This window comes from Gigantopelta aegis, chromosome 11 (assembly GCF_016097555.1).
Source record: "Gigantopelta aegis isolate Gae_Host chromosome 11, Gae_host_genome, whole genome shotgun sequence".
NCBI classification, from domain to species: Eukaryota; Metazoa; Mollusca; class Gastropoda; order Neomphalida; family Peltospiridae; genus Gigantopelta; species Gigantopelta aegis.
The window spans coordinates 31,689,236-31,717,145 of NC_054709.1; the positions used below are offsets into that span (position 1 = coordinate 31,689,236).

Here is a 27,910-nt window from a genome sequence, read left to right on the forward strand (position 1 = left end):
ATGTTATAGTTACAACAGTGTAATGTCATAGTTACAACAATGTAATGTCATAGTTACTGCAATATAGGGTCATAGTTACAACACCGTAACACTGCAGGCTAAAGAAACCCCTAGCTGCCTTATCAATTAGATTGTGTCAAGGTCATTTTAATTTTGAAAAAATAAATCTATTAGTAAATATTTAATTAACAATTTTTATTAACAATAGATAAAGAAATACGGATCAAATTTCAGACTTTGTGAATGATATGACTTGAATTGAATTTTATTTTATTAGTGTTTAAAACCTTTTTCAAAAGGTTGGTAGAAAAAGTGAAACATTGTGCACCACTACATTGGGTCCTATACATGACCTTTAAGAAATGCTTATATATATCTTTTAAAATTAGTTGTTCAATGGTACTTTATAACCTCTTTTTTATATCTTACATGGATATTTGGAAGAAAATAGAGAGAAAAATGGATTGTATTCATACATCTATCTTATATTGCTTTTATTCTTCATGTGACTTGTTTTCTGTTTGAATTTCTTTCTAGATAAACCAGAAATCTGTGCAATATTCCCTGCTTTCGAAGCTGAAATCTCGCAAGGTTCGTCTCGATAATGGTTCACATCGTGATAATGGTTCATGTCGTGGGCTAATAACTATTCTGAATTTTTCTTTATTTTTTTCAAACTAATCAGTTTTTTATCTCTCCTGTTAAATGTTCGTTAAAAAAATCCCTAACCCCCAATAAAAAACAATTATTACATTTAAAAAAGAGAAAAAAGACGTAATTCAGGGACTGAAATAGCGAAAAGCCAAAAGTAGTTTGTTTCTAGGATCAAGCTGGTTAAATAGAAACTCACGTGCTAAAACCACACCAAAGGCCGTGGTATGTGCTATCCTGTCTGTGGGATGGTGCATATAAAAGATCCCTTGCTGCTAATCGAAAAGAGTAGCCCATGAAGTGGTGACAGTGGGTTTCCTCTCTCAATATCTGTGTGGTCCTTAACCATATGTACGACACCATATAACCATAAATAAAATGTGTTGAGTGCGTCGTTAAATAAAACATTTCTTTCATTTTTTATATATGTACATGATCTCATCTGCTATTTAATTCCATGATGCTCTAAAATACATCTCAGAGGTCATAATTTTCTATATGCTATCCCAACTCCAACCACTCCCTTCCCATGCTATCTTATTTCCAGTAGGCCATATGTTTTTGTTTTGTTTTAGCAGGACATTTTCTTTCGACCTGGTTTTAAAACCAATTACACAGCAGGCCACATTTATTTGTCTCCCATTATTTTCGCCTGTCCAAATAAACAAGTCAAGAAAACAAGAACGATGTTTCTGATTGCTCAGAATAAAACTGCATTCAGCATCTTGTGGTGTCCGGTGGACAAATGTTTATAATAATGTTTCAAATGATAGTGTTAGCTGCCCTGCTTAATTTTTAACATCCTGTAACTGTTTTAATAAGCACATATTTGGATTGATTTATCTTTTAATGCACTATATACATATCCATCCTTTCACAATCCATTCTGGCTTTGCTATTGTAGTGTTTTGATACCACAGTTTGACACTCAATAACCGATGTATTTTTCTTGCTGGGATGTCGCTATAAACATCTGTTCTATTTTTGTGTTTTGCACGTGATGTAGTAGACTATATTGTAATATTTGTTTTTATTTGTTCTTGCATGTGCATGCCTGAAGCTATTTCCTTTGATGTTTATGTTTTACAGAGGACAAAAAGAAGATACGGCAAAGTTTGTGTTTATTATATATTTTGTGTGTTTGTCACTTTGAGTGTGTGTGTCACTGTGTGTGTGTGTCACTGTGTGAGTGTGTGTCACTATGTGTGTGTGTCACTGTATGTGTGTGTGTCACTGTGTGTGTGTGTGTCACTGTGTGTGTCACTGTGAGTGTGTGTCACTGTGTGTGTGTGTGTGTCACTATGTGTGTGTCACTGTGTGTGTGTCAATGTATGTGTGTGTCACTGTGTGTGTGTATGTGTGTCACTGTATGTGTGTATGTGTGTCACTGTATGTGTGTGTCACTGTATGTGTGTGTCACTGTGTGTGTGTGTGTGTGTCACTGTGTGTATGTCAATGCGTGGGTGTGTGCCACTGTGTATCACTGTGTGTGTGTCACTGTGTGTGTCACTGTGTGTGTGTGTGTCACTGTGGGTGTGTGTCACTGTGGGTGTGTGTCACTGTGTGCGTGTGTCACTATGTGTGTGTCACTGTGTGTGTGTGTGTGTGTCACTGTGTGTTGCACTGAGTGTGTATGTCACTGTGTGTGTGTGTATGTGTGTGTCACTGTGTGTATGTCACTGTGTATGTGTATGTGTGTCACAGTGTGTGTGTCATGTGTGTGTATAAAACCAATGAAACTTTGCTCGTGAGTCTTGACCCCCCTGCATAATTTTCTGCACACACCCCCGTTAACAACTTCATAACAGCTGACTGCATGTACCCTATACTAAAAGCAACAGTGTATCCTTTTCTAAAAGTAATACATGTAACTCTTTCATATCAACTCGATCGGACTGTACCCGAGACTACAAGTAATACCATATATCGGCATGTATTAATTAGCTGTCTTTTCAAGCCTCTAAATACCATCATGAGAACAAGGGTCAGCCAGTACATACACAGAGTCAACAAACAATGTCTAAGAAAGTACAATAAAATATTGACGTGTAAGGAAATATAATACGTACTATAACAAAAACTTGTTGGTAACTCTAACTAGGTTTCAAAACCTTAGCGGTGCGTTATTATAACCAGTATTTTATACAGCCTCTATTAGGTGCCATATAGCAGCCTCTATTAGGTGCCATATAGCAGCCTCTATTAGGTGCCATATAGCAGCCTCTATTAGGTGCCATATAGCAGCCTCTATTAGGAGCCATACAGCAGCCTCTATTAGGAGCCATATAGCAGCCTCTATTAGGTGCCATATAGCAGCCTCTATTAGGAGCCATATAGCAGCATCTATTAGGAGCCATATAGCAGCCTCTATTAGGAGCCATATAGCAGCATCTATTTGCTTGTTTGATACACACAATAAAAGTTATATTATATTTGAGAACTGAATTCCATTTTATTAAATTTTTATAGTGTCGACAAAAGTTACCAACAAGTAGTACCCGTATTTGGCACCATTTGTCACATGATCGGAACAGTCATTAAGTCTTTTTGTGACCGCTAATATTTTGTACTTAATTGCAGCTTTAATTGGTCAGATTTTTACTTACCATTATTGATTATTCTGCAATTCCTAATAAATTATTAGAAACTATATGTTTTATTAGAGATATCACTACCTATGAAAAGAATGGAAGAGGTTGTGTTCATCATTGCATTTGCAGGGGTGTCAAAATAATATTTACACCGCCTCATAAAAGAGAAACTACATTAATTATCAGTTAGCGATGTCCATACAATGGAATTAATTAAAAAAGATAGAAGTAAAAGAACAGAACAATGTGATCCCACATTATGGGATTTTTACAAAACATTGATTCTTTTTTAACTGTCTAGAAATCTTTATTAAAATAGTTTTTGTACATTGTACTTTGATTGGTTCACCAAAACAAATTCCACCGATTGACTGTTGCATCAGACCAACATTATGTCGATAAGATATACACGTGTCTATATTTTTGTCCATTATAACTACATAAAAGTTAGAGTTGGCTTATACATCATACCAGCCTTGTTGTACCAGATATTAATGGGCAAAATAAGGAGTCGGTTTATCCAGAGAGTCAGCTAATACATGGCAATATATGCGGTGTAGTTTACCCTTTACTATAAGTAATACATGTGACACCTTTCATAGCAATTTGGACTGTACCCTATACTATAAGTAATACATGTAACACCTTCGTAGCAATTTGGACTGTACCCTATACTATAAGTAATACATGTAACACCTTCGTAGCAATTTGGACTGTACCCTATACTATAAGTAATACATGTAACACCTTCGTAACAACTCAGACTGTACCCTATACTATAAGTAATACATGTAACACCATCATAGCAACTCGGACTGTACCCTATACTATAAGTAATACATTTAACACCATCATAGCAACACGGACTGTACCCTATACTACAAGTAATACATTTAACACCATCATAACAACTCGGACTGTACCCTATACTACAAGTAATACATTTAACTCAGACTGTACCCTATACTATAAGTAATACATTTAACACCATCATATCAACTCGGACTGTACCCTATACTATAAGTAATACATTTAACACCATCATAGCAACTCGGACTGTACCCTATACTATAAGTAATACATGTGACACCATCGTAACAACTCGGACTGTACCCTATACTATAAGTAATACATGTGACACCATCGTAGCAACTCTGACTGTACCCTATACTATAAGTAATACATGTAACACCTTCGTAACAACTCAGACTGTACCCTATACTATAAGTAATACATGTAACACCATCATAGCAACTCGGACTGTACCCTATACTATAAGTAATACATTTAACACCATCATAGCAACACGGACTGTACCCTATACTACAAGTAATACATTTAACACCATCATAACAACTCGGACTGTACCCTATACTACAAGTAATACATTTAACTCAGACTGTACCCTATACTATAAGTAATACATTTAACACCATCATATCAACTCGGACTGTACCCTATACTATAAGTAATACATTTAACACCATCATAGCAACTCGGACTGTACCCTATACTATAAGTAATACATGTGACACCATCGTAACAACTCGGACTGTACCCTATACTATAAGTAATACATGTGACACCATCGTAGCAACTCTGACTGTACCCTATACTATAAGTAATACATGTAAAACCTTTGTAACAACTCGGACTGTACCCTATACTATAAGTAATACATGTAAAACCTTCGTAACAACTTGGACTGTACCCTATACTATAAGTAATACATGTAACACCATCGTAGCAACTTGGACTGTACCCTATACTATAAGTAATACATGTAACACCATCATAGCAACTTGGACTGTACCCTATACTATAAGTAATACAAGTAACACCATCATAGCAATTCGGACTGTACCCTATACTATAAGTAATACATTTAACACCATCATAGCAACTCGGACTGTACCCTATACTATAAGTAATACATGTAACACCATCATAGCAACTTGGACTGTACCCTATACTATAAGTAATACATTAATTAACACCATCATAGCAATTCGGACTGTACCCTATACTATAAGTAATACATTTAACACCATTATAGCAACTCGGACTGTAGCCTATACTATAAGTAATACATGTAACACCTTCGTAGCAACTCGGACTATACCCTATACTATAAGTAATACATGTAACACCTTCGTAGCAACTCGGACTGTACCCTATACTATAAGTAATACATTTAACACCTTCGTAGCAATTTGGACTGTACCCTGTACTATAAGTAATACATTTAACACCATCATAGCAACTCGGACTGTACTCTATACTATAAGTAATACATTTAACACCATCATAGCAACTTGGACTGTACCCTATACTAAAGTAATACATTTAACACCATCATAGCAACTCAGACTGTACCCTATACTATAAGTAATACATTTAACACCATCATAACAACTCAGACTGTACCCTATACTATAAGTAATACATGTAAAACCTTCGTAACAACTTGGACTGTACCCTATACTATAAGTAATACATTTAACACCATCATATCAACTCGGACTGTACCCTATACTATAAGTAATACATTTAACACCATCATAGCAACTCGGACTGTACCCTATACTATAAGTAATACATGTGACACCATCGTAACAACTCGGACTGTACCCTATACTATAAGTAATACATGTGACACCATCGTAGCAACTCTGACTGTACCCTATACTATAAGTAATACATGTAAAACCTTTGTAACAACTCGGACTGTACCCTATACTATAAGTAATACATGTAAAACCTTCGTAACAACTTGGACTGTACCCTATACTATAAGTAATACATGTAACACCATCGTAGCAACTTGGACTGTACCCTATACTATAAGTAATACATGTAACACCATCATAGCAACTTGGACTGTACCCTATACTATAAGTAATACAAGTAACACCATCATAGCAATTCGGACTGTACCCTATACTATAAGTAATACATTTAACACCATCATAGCAACTCGGACTGTACCCTATACTATAAGTAATACATGTAACACCATCATAGCAACTTGGACTGTACCCTATACTATAAGTAATACATTAATTAACACCATCATAGCAATTCGGACTGTACCCTATACTATAAGTAATACATTTAACACCATTATAGCAACTCGGACTGTAGCCTATACTATAAGTAATACATGTAACACCTTCGTAGCAACTCGGACTATACCCTATACTATAAGTAATACATGTAACACCTTCGTAGCAACTCGGACTGTACCATATACTATAAGTAATACATTTAACACCTTCGTAGCAATTTGGACTGTACCCTGTACTATAAGTAATACATTTAACACCATCATAGCAACTCGGACTGTACTCTATACTATAAGTAATACATTTAACACCATCATAGCAACTTGGACTGTACTCTATACTATAAGTAATACATTTAACACCATCATAGCAACTCAGACTGTACCCTATACTATAAGTAATACATTTAACACCATCATAACAACTCGGACTGTACCCTATACTATAAGTAATACATGTAAAACCTTCGTAACAACTTGGACTGTACCCTATACTATAAGTAATACATGTAACACCATCGTAGCAACTTGGACTGTACCCTATACTATAAGTAATACATGTAACACCATCATAGCAACTTGGACTGTACCCTATACTATAAGTAATACATGTAACACCATCATAGCAATTCGGACTGTACCCTATACTATAAGTAATACATTTAACACCATCATAGCAACTCGGACTACCCTATTCTATAAGTAATACATGTAACACCATCATAGCAACTTGGACTATACCCTATACTATAAGTAATACATTAATTAACACCATCATAGCAATTCGGACTGTACCCTATACTATAAGTAATACATTTAACACCATTATAGCAACTCGGACTGTAGCCTATACTATAAGTAATACATGTAACACCTTCGTAGCAACTCGGACTGTACCCTATACTATAAGTAATACATGTAACACCTTCGTAGCAACTCGGACTGTACCCTATACTATAAGTAATACATTTAACACCTTCGTAGCAATTTGGACTGTACCCTGTACTATAAGTAATACATTTAACACCATCATAGCAACTCGGACTGTACTCTATACTATAAGTAATACATTTAACACCATCATAGCAACTTGGACTGTACCCTATACTATAAGTAATACATTTAACACCATCATAGCAACTTGGACTGTACCCTATACTATAAGTAATACATGTAACACCATCATAGCAACTTGGATTGTACCCTATACTATAAGTAATACATGTAACACCATCATAGCAACTTGGACTGTACCCTATACTATAAGTAATACATGTAACACCATCATAGCAATTCGGACTGTACCCTATACTATAAGTAATACATTTAACACCATCATAGCAACTCGGACTGTACCCTATACTATAAGTAATACATGTAACACCATCATAGCAACTTGGACTATACCCTATACTATAAGTAATACATTAACACCATCATAGCAATTCGGACTGTACCCTATACTATAAGTAATACATTTAACACCTTCGTAGCAATTTGGACTGTACCCTGTACTATAAGTAATACATTTAACACCATCATAGCAACTTGGACTGTACCCTATACTATAAGTAATACATGTAACACCTTCGTAGCAACTCGGACTATACCCTATACTATAAGTAATACATGTAACACCTTCGTAGCAACTCGGACTGTACCCTATACTATAAGTAATACATTTAACACCTTCGTAGCAATTTGGACTGTACCCTGTACTATAAGTAATACATTTAACACCTTCGTAACACTTCAGCTTGTACCCTGCATATTATATTTAGAAATAGTTTGGCCAGATTGTGTTCAGCTTATTATTGCTAACAGTTTTTGTGTATTGCTTTCTGCAGGATCCTGGTTTAATTGTTTTATTTGTTAGCTGTACATAATTTTAGGATATTAAAGTGTCCTGTAAGAAAAGTGACCTATTTATAGAGGTGGTCCCTCAATGTACATGCACGAGTGGAGTCACTAATTTGAACAAATTCTATTTGAAATACATAATCATAGTTAAAGGCAGTGGCGCAGCATGGGCGGGGTCACCAGGGTGGTTGCCCCATGTGCAAAATTCTGGACTGGTGGAAGGGACTTGGAGGGTGTTAACAGTTCATTGGTATGGGGGCGCAATACGCACCTTGCCCCGGGCACCTTGACCCGGGAACCTTGACCCGGGAACCGTGACCAGGACACCGTGACCAGGACACCTTGACCCGGGAACCTTGACCCTGGAACCTTGACCCGGGAACCTTGACCCGGGAACCTTGACCCGGGAACCTTGACCCAGGCACCTTGACCCGGGCCACTGTTTAAAGGGGCAGACTCTAGTTTTTAAACACTACAGCATATTTTTCACAATTAGAGAAATTTATGATCACTGAAATCAAACACTGTATATGTTTTATTGTTTAGATTATCCATTTCCGTACAACCGAAGTGTTTCTGGTCATCCTGGTGTTTCTAATATACCACAAAATAAATTTTTCTTAGTTTTTAAAACACACATGGGTCTTGAGACGTAAGTGTTATGGAGTTTTCCTATTTTCCTATTACAGCATCACAGACTTTTGTTTCACTCTATCGTAACTGTATCTAAATGTGTTACAGGTTTGTAGATTAACTAAACTTGGTGTCCCTTTTATGGGTTAAAACTAGAATCTGCTATTTGCTTCCGTCTTTCTCCATGTGACCGGCCTTGGTGGCGTCGTGGCAGGCCATCGGTCTACAGGCTGGTAGGTACTGGGTTCGGATCCCAGTCCAGGCATGGGATTTTTAATCCAGTTACCGACTCCAAACCCTGAGTGAGTGCTCTGCAAGGCTCAATGGGTAGGTGTAAACCACTTGCACCGACCAGTGATCCATAACTGGTTCAACAAAGGCCATGGTTTGTGCTATCCTGCCTGTGGGAAGCGCAAATAAAAGATCCCTTGCTGCCAATCGGAAGAGTAGCCCATGTAGTGGCGACAGCGGGTTTCCTCTCAAAATCTGTGTGGTCCTTAACCATATGTCTGACGCCATATAACCGTAAATAAAATGTGTTGAGTGCGTCGTTAAATAAAACACTTCTTTCTTTCTTTCTCCATGCTGTTAAGGTTATGATATCTTTTCCCTTTGCTTCATTCAAACCAGTGCTGTTCCAGATGTATGATGTATTGAGCTATATCAATCAAGATATTATTTAATATGATTAGAAAATATAAAAAAAAAATGTTTTTAAAATTACCGGTATATACCGGTATATTTTCCATTTAAAAATATTCCCCTGAAAAACAGAACCAGCTGAATTCGTTTCGGGAATTTCCGTAAGATTTGATCCGTGACGTCATGAAGGGAACCCCTTTCGATAGTCAGCGCCATTGTTCATTGCTTCTTTTGTGTTTATTATGGTTAAACGGCGTGTTGTTGGCGGCTGTAGCAATACAAAAGCCGATACATTTGGTCTTCACGCATTTCCTAGTAATGTTGCTGTGAGAAAGCTGAGTGTGAATTTGATTAAAACAACGTGAAAATACTGGACAGGAAGAAAATGTCGGAGACTGTTGCGACAGCAGACACTTTAGTTTCGATTCGTCCGAACTGGTTTGTCGGCGTAGGCGAGATATGGGAATACCATGTGTTATGGCTTTTAAAAAAATATGCCTTACCAACAATTTTTCTGCGACACAAAACAAATGACAACAAGCTGACGCCATCCACACCGAAACGACCTTGGGGTGCATATAGTCAATGTCCCAAATTGCGTTATGCTTTCAACTCCGGTCAGTTTAGTTTTTTTCATGCACGGTTCGTGCAATCATCGAGATCCGATTTGTTGTCGTTTGCATCTCGTTCATTTGTAAGATTTTTCTTTACAGTTCGAGAACATTAAAACAATAAAGTACAAACAAGTAAGTATCTATAGCCTAGTCCGTCCTATCCTACAAAAATGTAGGGTTTTTTTTGTGAAAAAAAGAGCTAATTTCGTATGCATCTTAGAAAACAATCGGCTCAGAAATAAATGACTTGTAAATTCCATAGTATAAAAAAAGTCGTTCCCTGTAAAACAGACTATAAATACATTAAATTAATTTTCCTATACCTTCCCACAGAGAAAACCTTTTTTCATACTATGGAATGTACTATAAGTTATTTATTTCTGAGCAGACTGTTTTCACAACTGCACACAAAAAAATAGTATTGTTTTGTTATTTCCAAAACACTTTTACTTTTTTTTTACGTCACTGAAATTATTCACACAAAAAAACATCTTCATTGATGGATGGGACGGGCTAAAAGTCGTTTTTTGTTTATTTCTTAAAATTAAAATAAGTTATTTATTTCTGAGCAGACTGTTTTTACAACTGCACACAAAAAATAGTATTGTTTTGTCATTTCCAAAACACTTTTACTTTTTTTTTTTACGTCAAACTAAACTGAAATTATTCACACAAAAAACACATTTTCAGAGAGGGATGGAACAGACTAAAAGTCGTTTTTGTTTATTTCTTAAAATTACCAATATAGGGTCCACTTGACTCGTAGAATTCAAGAGTTATTTATCGTCTTTTCTACTACATCACAAGTATTAGAACATACAGTGTAGCAAAATAATTCGCACGAAAAGCTAAAGAACAAAACAAGAATAAAAGTTGTAAATTAGTGGTAAGCGGTCTCCACGACCATTTTCATCGTCATCTGTCAGGCCAGTGGTTCATCGGAAGATGTTCCAGGTTCAAACTGATAAGGCATTATTTGTTGTGTTGCACAAATATTAGTCCAGTCGTCATTACTACACTATTCATCATCGAAAGAAGAATCGCATGATCAATGAGCTTGGCAGTCGCTGTCGGTCCCACTTTCGCTTGCGCTGGAAGTCATCTCGTGGTAGGTTTCTGTGAAGCGCTTTCCCTTCGTGACGTCACGGCTATTTACAGGCAAATGTTTTTACTGAGAATTTTACTTGGTCGTTTCCGGCAGTGGTCTACGGGAGTGATGTTTTAATACTTTTATGGGGCATTTTCGTAATTATTGATTTACATATCGGTGTAAAATATTATTGCGGGATGTAGCCCAGTGGTAAAGTGTTCACTTGATGCGCAGTCTGTCTGGGATTGATCCCCGTCAGTGGGCCCATTGGGCTATTTCTCGTTCCAGCCAGTGCACCACAACTGGCATATCAATGGCCATGGTATGTACTACCCTGTCTCTGGGATGGTGCATATAAAAGATCGCTGGCTGCTAATCGAAAAGAGTAGCCGATGAAGTGGCAACAGCGGGTTTCTCCTCTCAATATCTGTGTGGTCCTTAACCATATGTCTGACATCATATAATTGTAAATATAAAGTGTTGAGTGCGTCGTTAACTAAAACAATTCCTTCCTTTCTTTCAATAGCCAATGATTAATAAATCAACGTGAAAGTAATAAAAAATATATTTTTAAAATTCATTTTTGTTTGAGGGCAGGTTAAGTACACAAAGTGTTCTCAAAAGAAAACTTCATTTTTTCTCCAATTTCGACCCCTGATTACAAGATAAATTTATTTATATTTATTTAACTGGTAAAGAAATGCAAGAATAATTACCAAATATATGACATCCATTTTTAGCAGATGATTAATTAATCTATGTGCTCCAGTGGTGTTGATCATTAAACAGAACAAAGTGTAAGACGTGCTATATGCGTGTGTTTGTAGACGCGCGTGAACTTCAACCTGGAGGATGTGGGTCTGCTGATCCAGGACCTGCTCGGCGACTACTACCAGCCGTACTACCTGACCAACAGCTCCTTCCGCTACCTCGACGCAGACATCGTCCTCGGCGACAAGACCAGCACCGACGTCACGGCAACGGGAGGCTTGATGCAGACCGCTCATATGATCGGAAATGCGGGGACTGCGGCAATAGGTTATTTGGTGTTTTTTCATCTCGGTGCAAATATATATATATACATGTATATACAGTATATATATATATATATATATATATATATATATATATATATACACATATACACACACACACACACACTGTCAAACCTGTCTTAAGCAGTCACACAAGGGAGTAGATAAAAGTAGCCACTTAAGACAGGTGGCCGCTGATTACAGGTTGCGACATATAGTCTTCATAACATTTGTTGTTGTTTCTTGGTTTGGCATATATCTGTACTGCTAATTAACGGAAGTGTGCTTCACAGTGTACTATAAATAAACTTTAGACATGTCGCCTCCTTCAGGAAAAACTGCAACTGGAATGTATTAAATTAACAGTTTTCAACAAGTTTGTTTTCTCTTTCCATTTAATAAGTAAACCTACAAATGTCAAGTTTAGCCTGCCCAGTCATACTTTCTTAATTGATACACAGTAGAGATGTCGGGACTGAATGAGTACTTGTATTCCTGAAGGTGTGAAAATCAGTTCTTTGCTGCACCTTATTTGCTGTTGTTAAATATCCCTTTTATATAATAGTAAACATATTTATGTGGCCGCTTAATACAGGTATTTTAGCGATTTGGGATCCGATTTTGGTGGCCTCTGGCTGCGTTAGACAGGTAACCGCTTATATTACAGGTGCATTTACGTTATAAATCGTTTGGGAGGGGAAAAAGTGGCCGCTTAAGGCAGGTGACGCTGAATACAGGTGGCCGCTAGGACAGGTTTGACTTTTTTTTCTTTCCCTCTGCCCCCTTTCCTTTCTCTCTTTTGAATTCTATCTAATTTCTTCCCAATTTGGCAACTCCTATCTTTCAACTTCTTTTGCTGTCCATCTCCACATTCCAGTCCTTGTCTCTCCAACTATGACATGTAGATATATTTTAAAATACGTTTTCGTGATGGGATCTTATTTTTTAAACATTAATTCATTTCATTTCATTTCATTTCATTTCAACTTCTTCTCGTACTTCTATCCAATTAAGATTCAATTGAGCACACTGTCCTAGGAACACACCTCAGCTATCTGGGCTGTCTGTCCAGGACAGTTGGTTAGTTGTTAGTTGTTATTACACCTACCCATTGAGTCATTAAAACTCGCTCTGGGTGGGAGCCGGTACCGGGCTGCGAACCCAGTACCTACATGTACCAGCCTTATGTCCAGTAGCTTAACCACGATACTTCTGAGGCCAGTTAATTTTAATTCATTTACAGGCCTCAGAATTTAAAATTTTAATTCATTTACAGGCCTCAGAATTTAAAATTTTTTGTCCGAAACATATGATATGGTTTTGGCTGATACTTTACATATATTCTGGAAGAGGGCGACAATTTTAGATCATTGGACATCCCTATCTCTAGGTCCAATCCAGATCTCGAATGTGGCAAATTATAGGACAGGATCAGTTAATTTTCTTGACTAATGAAGAAGATTGTTTTTGACGGCATTATATATATATTGACAAAACGAGATATTTGCTGCATGGCTGCAGTTCTCAGTACCTGACCAAAATGTGTTGAGTGCATCATTAAATAAAACATTTCCATCCTTTTTTTGCTGCAATATACATCAAGATATTCAGCTGACGTTTTGTGTATGATAGATTTACAGATCATGTTTGACTTGCACGCACATTGACCCATTTTTCATAGAGTTATGGCACTTAAACTTAGGAGAGGATTGAGAATTGAAAAGGGGCATGTATTGCTTTAGCAGTATTCTCATAATTGTAGGATATTAAACAAGCTTTCATTTCATATCATGTTTATGTCCCGAGTTAAATAATGTTCAGTTGTCACGAGTGACAATCAAAATTATTTCATGAGGGACATAAACATGATATGAAATGGTAGCGAGTTTAATATCCTATTTATTACTCATAATCAATCTTAATTTATATCGCTCAACTTGTTTAGTTGATGTTCCTGTTAGGTTGTAGTGCACCCGTCTATATGACGTCATTATGCGAGGTCGAAGTGTTATGTTCCACTTGGTGTTCTAGTGGGACGTATCACGTTGACATGTACCAAGGTATTTTTAACCATATTGGTATATAATAAAGCTTGTTTTATTTGTTTTACAGATCCACGCATGGTTGCTGACTCAACCGAGTTTTTCCACCGCCCGGCTCAGGAACTCTTCATCTGGGCCGTACTGCTCAACAGACAGAGTCTCGCCAAACTCTTCTGGAGGGAAGGCAATGTAAGTTCAAACTGGTAACGCAACTCTTCATCTGGGCCGTACTGCTCAACAGACAGAGTCTCGCCAAACTCTTCTGGAGGGAAGGCAATGTAAGTTCAAACTGGTAACGCAACTCTTCATCTGGGCCGTACTGCTCAACAGACAGAGTCTCGCCAAACTCTTCTGGAGGGAAGGCAATGTAAGTTCAAACTGGTAACGCAACTCTTCATCTGGGCCGTACTGCTCAACAGACAGAGTCTCGCCAAACTCTTCTGGAGGGAAGGCAATGTAAGTTCAAACTGGTAACGCAACTCTTCATCTGGGCCGTACTGCTCAACAGACAGAGTCTCGCCAAACTCTTCTGGAGGGAAGGCAATGTAAGTTCAAACTGGTAATGCAACTCTTCTGGAGGGAAGGCAGTGTAAGTTCAAACTGGTAATGCAACTCTTCTGGAGGGAAGGCAATGTACGTTCAGACTGGTGATGCAACTCTTCTGGAGTTGAGACAATGTAAGTTCAAACTGGTAATGCAACTCTTCTGGAGGGAAGGCAGTGTAAGTTCAAACTGGTAACGCAACTCTTCTGGAGGGAAGGCAATGCAAGTTCAAACTGGTAATACAACTCTTCTGGAGGGAAGGCAATGTACGTTCAAACTGGTGATGCAACTCTTCTGGAGTTGAGACAATGTAAGTTCAAACTGGTAATACAACTCTTCTGGAAGGAAGGCAATGTAAGTTCAAACTGGTAACACAGTAGCCACTCGCCAAACTCTTCTGGAGGGAAGGCAGTGTAAGTTCAAACTGATAATACAACTCTTCTGGAGGGAAGGCAATGTAAGTTCAAACTGATAATAAAACTCTTGTGGAGGGAAGGCGATGTAAGTTCAAACTGATAATAAAACATCTGGAGGGAAGGCGATGTAAGTTCAAACTGATAATAAAACTCTTCTGGAGGGAAGGCGATGTAAGTTCAAACTGGTAATAAAACTTCTGGAGGGAAGGCGATGTAAGTTCAAACTGGAAATAAAACTCTTCTGGAGGGAAGGCGATGTAAGTTCAAACTGGTAATAAAACTCTTCTGGAGGGAAGGCAATGTAAGTTCAAACTGGTAATACAACTTCTGGAGGGAAGGCGATGTAAGTTCAAACTGGAAATAAAACTCTTCTGGGGGGAAGGCGATGTAAGTTCAAACTGATAATACAACTCTTCTGGAGGGAAGGCAATGTAAGTTCAAACTGATAATAAAACTCTTGTGGAGGGAAGGCGATGTAAGTTCAAACTGATAATAAAACTTATGGAGGGAAGGCGATGTAAGTTCAAACTGATAATAAAACTCTTCTGGAGGGAAGGCAATGTAAGTTCAAACTGATAATAAAACTCTTGTGGAGGGAAGGCGATGTAAGTTCAAACTGATAATAAAACTTCTGGAGGGAAGGCGATGTAAGTTCAAACTGATAATAAAACTCTTCTGGAGGGAAGGCGATGTAAGTTCAAACTGGTAATAAAACTTCTGGAGGGAAGGCGATGTAAGTTCAAACTGGAAATAAAACTCTTCTGGAGGGAAGGCGATGTAAGTTCAAACTGGTAATAAAACTCTTCTGGAGGGAAGGCAATGTAAGTTCAAACTGGTAATACAACTTCTGGAGGGAAGGCGATGTAAGTTCAAACTGGAAATAAAACTCTTCTGGGGGGAAGGCGATGTAAGTTCAAACTGATAATAAAACTCTTCTGGAGGGAAGGCGATGTAAGTTCAAACTGGTAATAAAACTTCTGGAGGGAAGGCGATGTAAGTTCAAACTGGTAATAAAACTTCTGGAGGGAAGGCAATGTAAGTTCAAACTGGTAATACAACTTCTGGAGGGAAGGCGATGTAAGTTCAAACTGGAAATAAAACTCTTCTGGAGGGAAGGCGATGTAAGTTCAAACTGGTAATAAAACTCTTCTGGAGGGAAGGCAATGTAAGTTCAAACTGGTAATAAAACTCTTCTGGAGGGAAGGCAATGTAAGTTCAAACTGGTAATAAAACTCTTCTGGAGGGAAGGCGATGTAAGTTCAAACTGGTAATAAAACTCTTCTGGAGGGAAGGCAATGTAAGTTCAAACTGATAATAAAACTCTTCTGGAGGGAAGGTGATGTAAGTTCAAACTGGTAATAAAACTTCTGGAGGGAAGGCGATGTAAGTTCAAACTGAAAATAAAACTCTTCTGGAGGGAAGGCGATGTAAGTTCAAACTGGTAATAAAACTCTTCTGGAGGGAAGGCAATGTAAGTTCAAACTGATAATAAAACTCTTCTGGAGGGAAGGCGATGTAAGTTCAAACTGGTAATAAAACTCTTCTGGAGGGAAGGCGATGTAAGTTCAAACTGGTAATAAAACTTCTGGAGGGAAGGCGATGTAAGTTCAAACTGGTAATAAAACTCTTCTGGAGGGAAGGCAATGTAAGTTCAAACTGATAATAAAACTTCTGGAGGGAAGGCGATGTAAGTTCAAACTGGTAATAAAACTCTTCTGGAGGGAAGGCGATGTAAGTTCAAACTGATAACAGGGTTAGCTCTGCCACTCGCAAAATTGCCATTTGCGAATTGGAAATACAAATGGTGCATTTTTTTATTAATTAATTGATACATTGTTGGAAAATAATTGTGGGTTTCTGCAGTTTTTGAAGTTCTATATATATATATACAGAACTTAAGGTAAGTTCAATTTCAAAGTATTTAAGAATGCAATTTTTTTTTTTCAAATAATAATTTTTCAAAAAGATGGTGTAAGGCTTTAAAAAGTTTAACGGAATGTTTTAAAATGTTTACAAACCTACAGAAACAAACTTAAGGTACCGGTAAGTTCAATTTCAAAGTAATTAATTTTTCAAGAAGACGATATGTCAGGTTTTAAAACGTTTAACAGAATATTTTAAAATGTTAACAAAACTATAAAAACAAACTAAAGGTAAGTTCAATTTCAAAGTATTTAAGAAATTCAATGTAATCTATATGTTTTTTTCAAATAATAATTATTCAAGCAGACAATGTAAGGCTTAATTCAGTTTATTGTAAAAGGTCCTTGTGGGTTTTTTATGGAACACTTTAAAGCAAAAACTGTAAAAGAAACCAGTGTAAATTCAACCATATATTTTTTAAAGTTGTGCATTCTCAACGCTGTAGCCAGTGGGGGGGGGGGGGGGGGGAGGGAGCATAGGGGGAAGTTGCCACACACACACCCAAAGGTTTTTTTTTGTACTGTTTATTGATATTGACATTTTAAGTATGTAACTTGCAAAATGGTATTTCAAAGCCTCTAGATTTCAAAATTTCCTGGGGGCATACCCTGGACCCCCCTAGTGTCTTGTGCCTTCCATGCTCGTTTATGCCAAGAATTTATTTCCACCGGCCCACCTTTCCTCCACACACACACAAAAACTCCTAGCTGTGTCAAAATGTTTAGAAAGAAGGTAATGTAAGTTTAAACTGTTCGAGGACAGTACATTATGGTGTTAGTATGATCTACATCACTGTTTGTGATTGTGTGTTCCAGGAGCAGATCGCCGGAGCACTGGTAGCCAATGCTTTGCTGAACGCGCTGAAACGCCACACGGATGACGCCGAACAAATCAACAGTTTCACAAAAGACGCAGTGTGAGTAACAGTTTGCCTCGGATGGTTTTGAGGGGCTGGGACGTAGTTCAGTGGTACAACGCTTGGCTAATGTGCCATCGATCTAGGATTGATCCCTGTCAGTATTAAGGCCCATTGGGTTATTCCTCTTTCCAGTTTGTGCTCCACAGCTGGTGCAACAAAGACCGTGGTATGTATTATCCTGTCTGTGGGATGATGCATATAAAAGATCCCTTGCTGCTAATCGAAAAGAGTAGCCCATGAAGTAGCAACAGCGGGTTTTCTCTCAGTATCTGTGTGATCCTTAACCATATGTTCGATGTCATATAACCATAAATAAAATGAGTAGAGTGCGTCATTAAATAAAACAGTTCTTTCTGATTTTTGTGTGGGTTTTTTACCAGTGATGCCCATTAAGAATACAAATAACTAATGAGCACGATATCTTGTTTTGTTGGTTGTTTTCACTTTTTAAAATAATGGGCATGCTGTATTTCACATCACCCATAGCAGGTACCGGCCTTGGTGGCGTCGTGGTTAGGCCATCGGTCTACAGGCTGGTAGGTACTGGGTTTGGATCCCAGTCGAGGCATGAGATTTTTAATCCAGATACCAACTCCAAACCCTGAGTGAGCGCTCCGCAAGGCTCAATGCGTAGGTGTAAACCACTTTCACCAACCACTGAAACTAGTTCAACAAAGGCCATGGTTTGTGCTATCCTGTCTGTGGGAAGCGCAAATAAAAGATCCCTTGCTGCTAATCAGAAAGAGTAGCCCATGTAGTGGCGACAGCGGGTTTCCTCTCAAACTCTGTATGGTCCTTAACCATATGTCTGATGCCATATAACCGTAAATAAAATGTGTTGAGTGCGTCGTTAAATAAAACATTTCTTTCTTTTTCTTTTTTCCATAGCAGGGTGTGCATTTTGCGGTCGCCTGGTTGACCCAGGAATGTGCAAAATGTAATTATTGTAAAACAACCAAAAGGTTATTTTTGACAACAATTCAATTAATTGGAGGGATAATATGCAGCCAAACCAATGGGTGTTTTCTGGGGAAATTTGTGGGCCAAGCGCTCTATTGAAATAAAAAGTAGTCGGAACACTTCAGCTGATTTCGTTTACTAGCATGCAGCTACATTAAAAGTGAAACAAAAGCCCTATGTAGGTCCACCGTTGTTTCAGAGCATTGCATAAACTTTGTTCAACAGTGCTGCGTTTGCACGTGAATACACTAATATCTGTCATCTATGATTCTGCCCACGGCAGGTCGGGAAGTGTTGGAATCTTGTCGGAGCTGAATGCGTCACTCATTTGGAATTCTGAGTAGGCCTAGCTATTCTGATTTTTAGAATTGCCCAATTAAGTAGCGTACACATTGTGTCCGAATGTTTACATCGTTTGAAATAAATAAATGCATAAATGCATAAATAATTTAATTTAATTTAATTTAATAATAAAAAAACAATAACCAGGTTTTTAAAGTGTTTATCATACAGTTCGCTGTATTGCTGTGGAGCCTGTTGTAATAACATTATGCAAAGACTGTGCAACAGTACATACATGTACATTTGCCCGAATGGCAAGTAAAACAAAATCCCATGTGCACACCTTAAATTTTTTTTTATTTGTTAACCAAACAAATTTACCATTATGACCATTAATTTGCAAGAAAACTAAGACATGAAAATTGCTATATATATATATATAACTACAAAACATATATATATATATATATATATCCATGTTCCAAAAATGTAATCTGTTTTGTAAATTGCCTTAAATTATTTTTATAATTTTTATAAATAAACACGTCTAGCAAATATAGAAACAATATGTTTTGATAACACACTGAACAGGTTTTTTAAAATATTTATTTTATTTTAATTAGTTGTGGTTGTAATCTAGTCCATTAAATGTTTCAGATTATGCGGGTAAACTTTGATACATTCCAGCCAATTTTTGTACTCATTTGAAGGGTAGAAATAGAAATAAAAAGCTAACTATTTGCATAACAACTATCTGTTTATAAACATTGATATACTTTTGTTCCAAATTGCATGTGCCCATTAAAGCTGATCTATGCCAAGTACAATACATTTTTTTTTAAATGGGGGCGACTCAAAAATAGCACAGGCAAGTCAAGGCGCTAACATGACTCGCCTTAATGGCAAATTGAAACAAAATCCCAAGTGCACACCTTGCCCATAATAAAAAGCATACTGTCTCATTTCTTGTCAGTTCACATTACCCATAATAATTAATAAGCATATACTGTCTGTTTTGTAGTTCGCATGACCCAACATAAAGAGCATATATATACTGGGGGTTCTGTAGGTAATTTGCATGACCCAACATAAAGAGCATATATATACTGGGGGTTCTGTAGGTAATTTGCATGACCCAACATAAAGAGCATATATATACTGGGGGTTCTGTAGGTAATTTGCATGACCCAACATAAAGAGCATATATATATATATACTGGGGGTTCTGTAGGTAATTTGCATGACCCAACATAAAGAGCATATATATACTGGGGGTTCTGTAGGTAATTTGCATGACCCAACATAAAGAGCATATATATACTGGGGGTTCTGTAGGTAATTTGCATTAATATTCAAAACAATGAACATACAGTACTGACTTTATCAGGGAGTTGGCTGGACGTAGCCCAGTGGTAAAGCGCTCGCATGGTGCGCAGTTGGTTTGGGATCGATCCCCATCAGTGGGCCCATTGGGCTGTTTCTCGCTCCAGCCAGTGCACCATGACTAGTACATCGAAGGCCGTGGTATGTGCTATCCTGTCTATGGAATGGCGCATATAAAAGATCCCTTGCTGCTAATCGAAAAGAGTAGCCCATGAAGTGGTGACAGCGGGTTTCCTCCCTGAATATCTATGTGGTCCTTAACCATATGCCCGACACCATATAATTGTAAATATAATGTGCTGAGTGCATCATTAAATAAAAACATTTCCTTCTTGCTTTACACAAAATAATGAGCATATAATGTCTCATTTTAAGGCAGTTCACCTTACCCATAATAATTAATAAGCATACTGTCTGTTTTGTACTTCACCTTACCCATAATAATTAATAAGCATACTGTCTGTTTTGTAGTTCACCTTACCCATAATAATTAATAAGCATACTGTCTGTTTTGTAGTTCACCTTACCCATAATAATTAATAAGCATACTGTCTCTTTTGTAGTTCACCTTACCCATAATAATTAATAAGCATACTGTCTGTTTTGTAGTTCACCTTACCCATAATAATTAATAAGCATACTGTCTGTTTTGTAGTTCACCTTACCCATAATAATTAATAAGCATACTGTCTGTTTTGTAGTTCACCTTACCCATAATAATTAATAAGCATACTGTCTGTTTTGTAGTTCACCTTACCCATAATAATTAATAAGCATACTGTCTGTTTTGTAGTTCACCTTACCCATAATAATTAATAAGCATACTGTCTGTTTTGTAGTTCACATTACCCATAATAATTAATAAGCATACTGTCTCTTTTGTAGTTCACCTTACCCATAATAATTAATAAGCATACTGTCTGTTTTGTAGTTCACATTACCCATAATAATTAATAAGCATACTGTCTCTTTTGTAGTTCACCTTACCCATAATAATTAATAAGCATACTGTCTGTTTTGTAGTTCACCTTACCCATAATAATTAATAAGCATACTGTCTGTTTTGTAGTTCACCTTACCCATAATAATTAATAAGCATACTGTCTGTTTTGTAGTTCACCTTACCCATAATAATTAATAAGCATACTGTCTGTTTTGTAGTTCACCTTACCCATAATAATTAATAAGCATACTGTCTGTTTTGTAGTTCACCTTACCCATAATAATTAATAAGCATACTGTCTGTTTTGTAGTTCACATTACCCATAATAATTAATAAGCATACTGTCTCTTTTGTAGTTCACCTTACCCATAATAATTAATAAGCATACTGTCTGTTTTGTAGTTCACATTACCCATAATAATTAATAAGCATACTGTCTGTTTTGTAGTTCACATTACCCATAATAATTAATAAGCATACTGTCTGTTTTGTAGTTCACATTACCCATAATAATTAATAAGCATACTGTCTCTTTTGTAGTTCACATTACCCATAATAATTAATAAGCATACTGTCTGTTTTGTAGTTTGCTTTACCCAAAATAAAGAGCATATACTGGGGTTTTTGTAGGTAATTAGTATTACCCAAAACAATGAGCATGCTGTACTGACTTTTTCAGGGAGTTTGAGAGCCTGGCCATCGGTATTCTGAACTTCTGCTACAACACTGACGAGAGGCGAGCCCAGGAGCTGCTGATCCGCGAGCTGGCCAACTGGGGCTGCACGACGTCGGTGCTGATAGCGGTGCAGGCCGACAACAAGCGCTTCGTGTCGCAGACCGCCTGTCAGAACCTTCTCAACAACATCTGGATGGGGCAGATGTCACACGACAACAACATCATAGCCGTGAGTACAATGTGTGTAAACTAAGATGCTTCTAAACCTTCTGACTACATCTGGATGGGCCAGATGTCACACAACAACATCTTAGCCAGGGTTTCTGCCAGAGGGTAAAACAGGTATGGCGCCATACCCAATTTTTTGGTAGATTTTTTTGTTAAGTTAACCTTTTGACAAAATTAATTACTCTTTATCATTACTGTATGATTTTCTTAACCCTAACCCTAAACGTAACCCATTTTCTTCCTGGGGGAGGCCCCCCATACCCCCTGTTGACTGTGGTTGCATTCAATTCCATAGCGCCATACCCAAGAATTTCTTTCTGCAGAAACACTGTTGGCCGTGAGTACCTGCATGTAAACTGAGACACTTCTAAAGCTTCTGACTACCTCTGTTGTAACCACAAAACTGTTCTATAGGTTTCATCTCCATCCTTCTGTCTGTCCCACATTTAGTTTTCTGTTCTTTTTTGTTCGTAATGCCTCAAGGTACAGAGCTGGAATTTTTGTGTATAGCTTTATCATGTACTGTCACAGGTCCAGTTTGACTATCATGGCGATTTACCCTTTTTCAAATTATGGTTTCCTTAGGAATGTATTCAAGGGCCATATGTCTGTCAAAATTATAATTTGATAAAATAAAGTCTCTGTCTAAAAACCACAATTAAAAATCTCAAGTTAAAAAGCTCAACGTTTCGTCAGCTAAATGCTGACATCCTCAGGAGCAAACTAAACATAAAACCAGGAGTTCAGCATTAAAAACAGGTGAATAAAAACAGTTCAAGTGAAAATGTCAAGTTAAAAGACCTAAAAAATCACAGGATAAGCCGACTGGGGGAAAGTGACAACAGAAGAGTCAATGACTGCTTGGGTCATACTCATTAAGTCCATCAGGCCACATTATAATTTATCATTGTTTGACACAGTTATAGCCCTTAAGGGTGTATATTACCAACTCAAATCCCATAGACGACAATAGTAAAATATGTGGCTAAAACTCCTACCTGCAACATATCAACCAACATAAACGCCATGGATATAAATACTACCACCCCTTACACTTAAAGTGAATCAGAAAAAAATGGGGGTCAAACTGCTCATTTCTGAGATAACGGGTAGCGTCTATGACTACCCTAGTTTCGCACAAAATTCGAGTACTTTTTTTTACAGGTACCCCATACATGTTTCAAGCACAAGGCTACTTGACACATTGGTACTAGATGAAATAAAATTGCAATTTTTTTTTACAACCAACACACTCACATTTATAACCAATCACAGGACTTGTGGTGTTCACTTCTCTATCAAAAGTTGGGTGCACCTCGAACTTTGACCCAGCCGGAAGTTATTTGGTCTAGTATAAACGTTTTTTTGCAATGTCTGAATATATTGAGATGAAATTTTGTATATAGCTTTATCATGTATCATTGTTACAGATCAAGTTTGACTTTCATGGAAATTTACATATTTTCAATTAAGTCATGACCCTTGAACTTAGGAGATATATATATTAAAAAAAGAATTCCAGACTTGTTTTGCAATGCCTGAAAGGCATATTGTCACAGACCACTGACCTATCTAATGGTCTAACAAATTATTACCTGAACAGAAATTATTTGATTTGTCCCTAAATGTACTTTATTCAACCATCTTCATAACCACCATACTCCATTTATCAGTGATATTTTGTAAAAATAATTGAATTATGGCAATGGTCCATAATTCAAAAACTAAAATTCCCGAGAGGGTTGACATGGATTTCACTCCATCATGGTTCAGTTAAGGTGATGCAATAGCTAGATTTGGTTTCCAACAATTCATGTAAGTTTTATTTATTATCCATTTTTAGAGAAATAAGGTCCTTAAATCCGTGACAGCATGCCTTTAAGATATTGATATGAAATGTTGTATATGCCTTTATTATATACTGTTACTGATCAAGTTTTAACTTCTCTTTTCACAGAGTTATGGCCCTTGAATTTAGGAGATACAAAAAAAACATTTGAGTTCGGTAGGGGACATGTAATTGCTTTAGCAGCTACAGTGAAACCCCCCTAAACCGGACACGCTCGGGACCAAGTAAAAAGTCCAGTTTTAAGGAGTATCCGGTTTAGAGAGGTTCTCGTTTGTACTGATATTTAAAAGGGGACGATGAGAAATGTCTGGTTTTGAGAGAATTCCGGTTTACAGAGCTAGGGTCCGGTTTAGAGAGGTTCTCTTTTGTACTGATATTTAAAAGGGGACGGTGAGAAACGTCTGGTTTTGAGAGAATTCCGGTTTACAGAGCTAGGGTCCGGTTTAGAGAGGTTTTCTTTTGTACTGATATTTAAAAGGGGACGGTGAGAAACGTCCGGTTTTGAGAGAATTCCGGTTTACAGAGCTAAGGTCCGGTTTAGAGAGGTTCTCTTTTGTACTGATATTTAAAAGGGGACGGTGAGAAACGTCGGTTTTGAGAGAATTCCGGTTTACAGAGGGTCCGGTTTAGAGAGGTTCTCTTTTGTACTGATATTTAAAAGGGGACGGTGAGAAACGTCTGGTTTTGAGAGAATTCCGGTTTACAGAGCTAGGGTCCGGTTTAGAGAGGTTTTCTTTTGTACTGATATTTAAAAGGGGACGGTGAGAAACGTCCGGTTTTGAGAGAATTCCGGTTTACAGAGCTAAGGTCCGGTTTAGAGAGGTTCTCTTTTGTACTGATATTTAAAAGGGGATGGTGAGAAACGTCGGTTTTGAGAGAATTCCGGTTTACAGAGGGTCCGGTTTAGAGAGGTTCTCTTTTGTACTGATATTTAAAAGGGGACGGTGAGAAATGTCTGGTTTTGAGAGAATTCCGGTTTACAGAGCTAGGGTCCGGTTTAGAGAGGTTCTCTTTTGTACTGATATTTAAAAGGGGATGGTGAGAATCGTCCGTTTTTGAGAGAATTCCGGTTTACAGAGCTAGGGTCCGGTTTAGAGAGGTTCTCTTTTGTACTCATATTTAAAAGGGGACGGTGAGAAACGTCTGTTTTTGAGAGAATTCCGGTTTACAGAGCTAGGGTCCGGTTTTGAGAGGTTTCTCTGTAGTACTACCGGCCTCAGTGGCATTGTGGTTAGGCCATCGGTCTACAGGCTGGTAGGTACTCGGTTCGGATCCCAGTCGAGGCATGGGATTTTTAATCCAGATACCAACTCCAAACCCTGAGTGAGTACTCCATTGCACAGAATATGATGACGGATAAACAAAAGTAATATCCTACTACTAGCAAGATATGACTTTTAACGTCACTCATGTGACCTCATACGCATAGCTACATTGCAAAATTGCTCATTTGACCTCTAGGTCATCGTACAATGTGGCTGAAGTAACAAAAATAATAGCTTTTCCAATTATTTTTAATGGTCTGCAAGGTAAAGATAATAATTAGTTAATGATGTTGGATATCTGATTTATCCTGTTCAGGTCGAATGAGAAATTCCACTTGGCAGAGCCTTGTGGAATTTCACATTCTTACCTTCATACCGGCCTCGGTGGCATCGTAGTTAGGCCATCGGTCTACAGGCTGGCAAGGCTCAATGGGTAGGTGTAAACCACTTACACCGACCTGTGATCCATAACTGGTTCAACAAAGGCCATGGTTTGTGCTATCCTGCCTGTGGGAAGCGCAAATAAAAGATCCCTTGCTGCTAATCGGAAAGAGTAGCCCATGTAGTGGCGACAGCGGGTTTCCTCTCAAAATCTGTGTGGTCCTTAACCATATGTCTGACGCCACATAACTGTAAATAAAATGTGTTGAGTGCGTTGTTAAATAAAACCTTTCTTTCTTTCTGTAGTACTCTCATAATGCTTGTTTTTTCTTGTTGTTAGCTGTTGTCGAGCATCGTGTTTCCTCCGATGATTTTCCTCACTATTAAGTTCCGGTGTGAGGAGAAGGCGAAGCAAGATGCTCTCATTCAAAGTGTGGCTGATGCCAAGGCCACTGTTAACAAGGTATTTTGTTTAATTTCTTACACACCCGTTTGGTGAGAACACCATGCGTTATTTATCATAACACACACTCGTTTACACACGTATGTGTGTTAACAATTTCAGGACATACGACTGGCTGCTCCTAGGTGATGACCAGGTCTCCAATGCTATAATGTCACATTTGCTTTGCCAGTCAAACATGTTTCACAGTTTGGTAGTTTGTAGTAATTTCCTCCAGTCGTGCATGTTTCACAGTTTGTAGTAATTTCCTCCAGTCATGCATGTTTCACAGTTTGTAGTAATTTCCTCCAGTCATGCATGTTTTACAGTTTAGTAATTTCCTCCAGTCATACATGTTTTACAGTTTGTATTAATTTCTTCCAGTCAAACACGTTCCACAGTTTGTAGTAATTTCCTCCAGTCATACATGTTTTACAGTCTGTAGTCATTTCTTCCAGTGAAACACATTCCACAGTTTGTAGTAATTTCCTCCAGTCATACATGTTTCACAGTTTGTAGTAATTTCCTCCAGTCAAACACGTTTCACAGTTTAATTGTAGTAATTTACTCCAGTCATACACATTTCATAGTTTGTAGTAATTTACTCCAGTCATGCATGTTTTACAGTTTGTAGTAATTTCCTCCAGTCATACATGTTTTACAGTTTGTAGTAATTTCTTCCAGTCAAACACGTTCCACAGTTTGTAGTAATTTCCTCCAGTCATAGATGTTTTACAGTTTGTAGTAATTTCTTCCAGTGAAACACGTTCCACAGTTTGTAGTAATTTCCTCCAGTCATACATGTTTCACAGTTTGTAGTAATTTCCTCCAGTCATACATATTTCATGGTTTGTAGTAATTTCTTCCAATCATACACATTTCATAGTTTGTAGTAATTTCCTCCAGTCACACATGTTTCATATAGTTTGTAGTAATTTCCTCCAGACATACATGTTTCACAGTTTGTAGTAATTTCCTCCAGTCATACATGTTTCAGTTTGTAGTAATTTCCTCCAGTCATATATGTTTCACAGTTTGTAGTAATTTCCTCCAGTCATACACGTTCCACAGTTTGTAGTAATTTCCTCCAGTCATACATGTTTCACAGTTTGTAGTAATTTCCTCCAGTCATACATGTTTCATATAGTTTGTAGTAATTTCCTCCAGACATACATGTTTCACAGTTTGTAGTAATTTCCTCCAGTCATACATGTTTCAGTTTGTAGTAATTTCCTCCAGTCATACATGTTTCACAGTTTGTAGTAATTTCCTCCAGTCATACACGTTCCACAGTTTGTAGTAATTTCCTCCAGTCATACACGTTCCACAGTTTGTAGTAATTTCCTCCAGTCATACATGTTTCACAGTTTGTAGTAATTTCCTCCAGTCATACATGTTTCATATAGTTTGTTGTAATTTCCTCCAGTCATACATGTTTCATAGTTTGTAGTAATTTCCTCCAGTCATACATGTTTCATA

At 37.5% G+C, this 27,910-nt stretch overlaps 1 protein-coding gene across 1 annotated transcript in view; it reads left to right on the plus strand.

Annotated features, from left to right (window-relative positions):
* The window catches only part of LOC121385624 (transient receptor potential cation channel subfamily M member-like 2), a 109,427-nt gene that overhangs the window by 29,177 nt on the left and 52,340 nt on the right, over positions 1 to 27,910 (plus strand). Inside the window, exons 13-18 of the mRNA XM_041516371.1 lie at positions 538 to 591; positions 11,973 to 12,183; positions 14,292 to 14,410; positions 17,919 to 18,019; positions 22,270 to 22,495; positions 26,330 to 26,452. Coding sequence (XP_041372305.1) covers positions 538 to 591; positions 11,973 to 12,183; positions 14,292 to 14,410; positions 17,919 to 18,019; positions 22,270 to 22,495; positions 26,330 to 26,452 — 834 coding nt within the window. The remainder of the gene's footprint in view (positions 1 to 537; positions 592 to 11,972; positions 12,184 to 14,291; positions 14,411 to 17,918; positions 18,020 to 22,269; positions 22,496 to 26,329; positions 26,453 to 27,910) is intronic.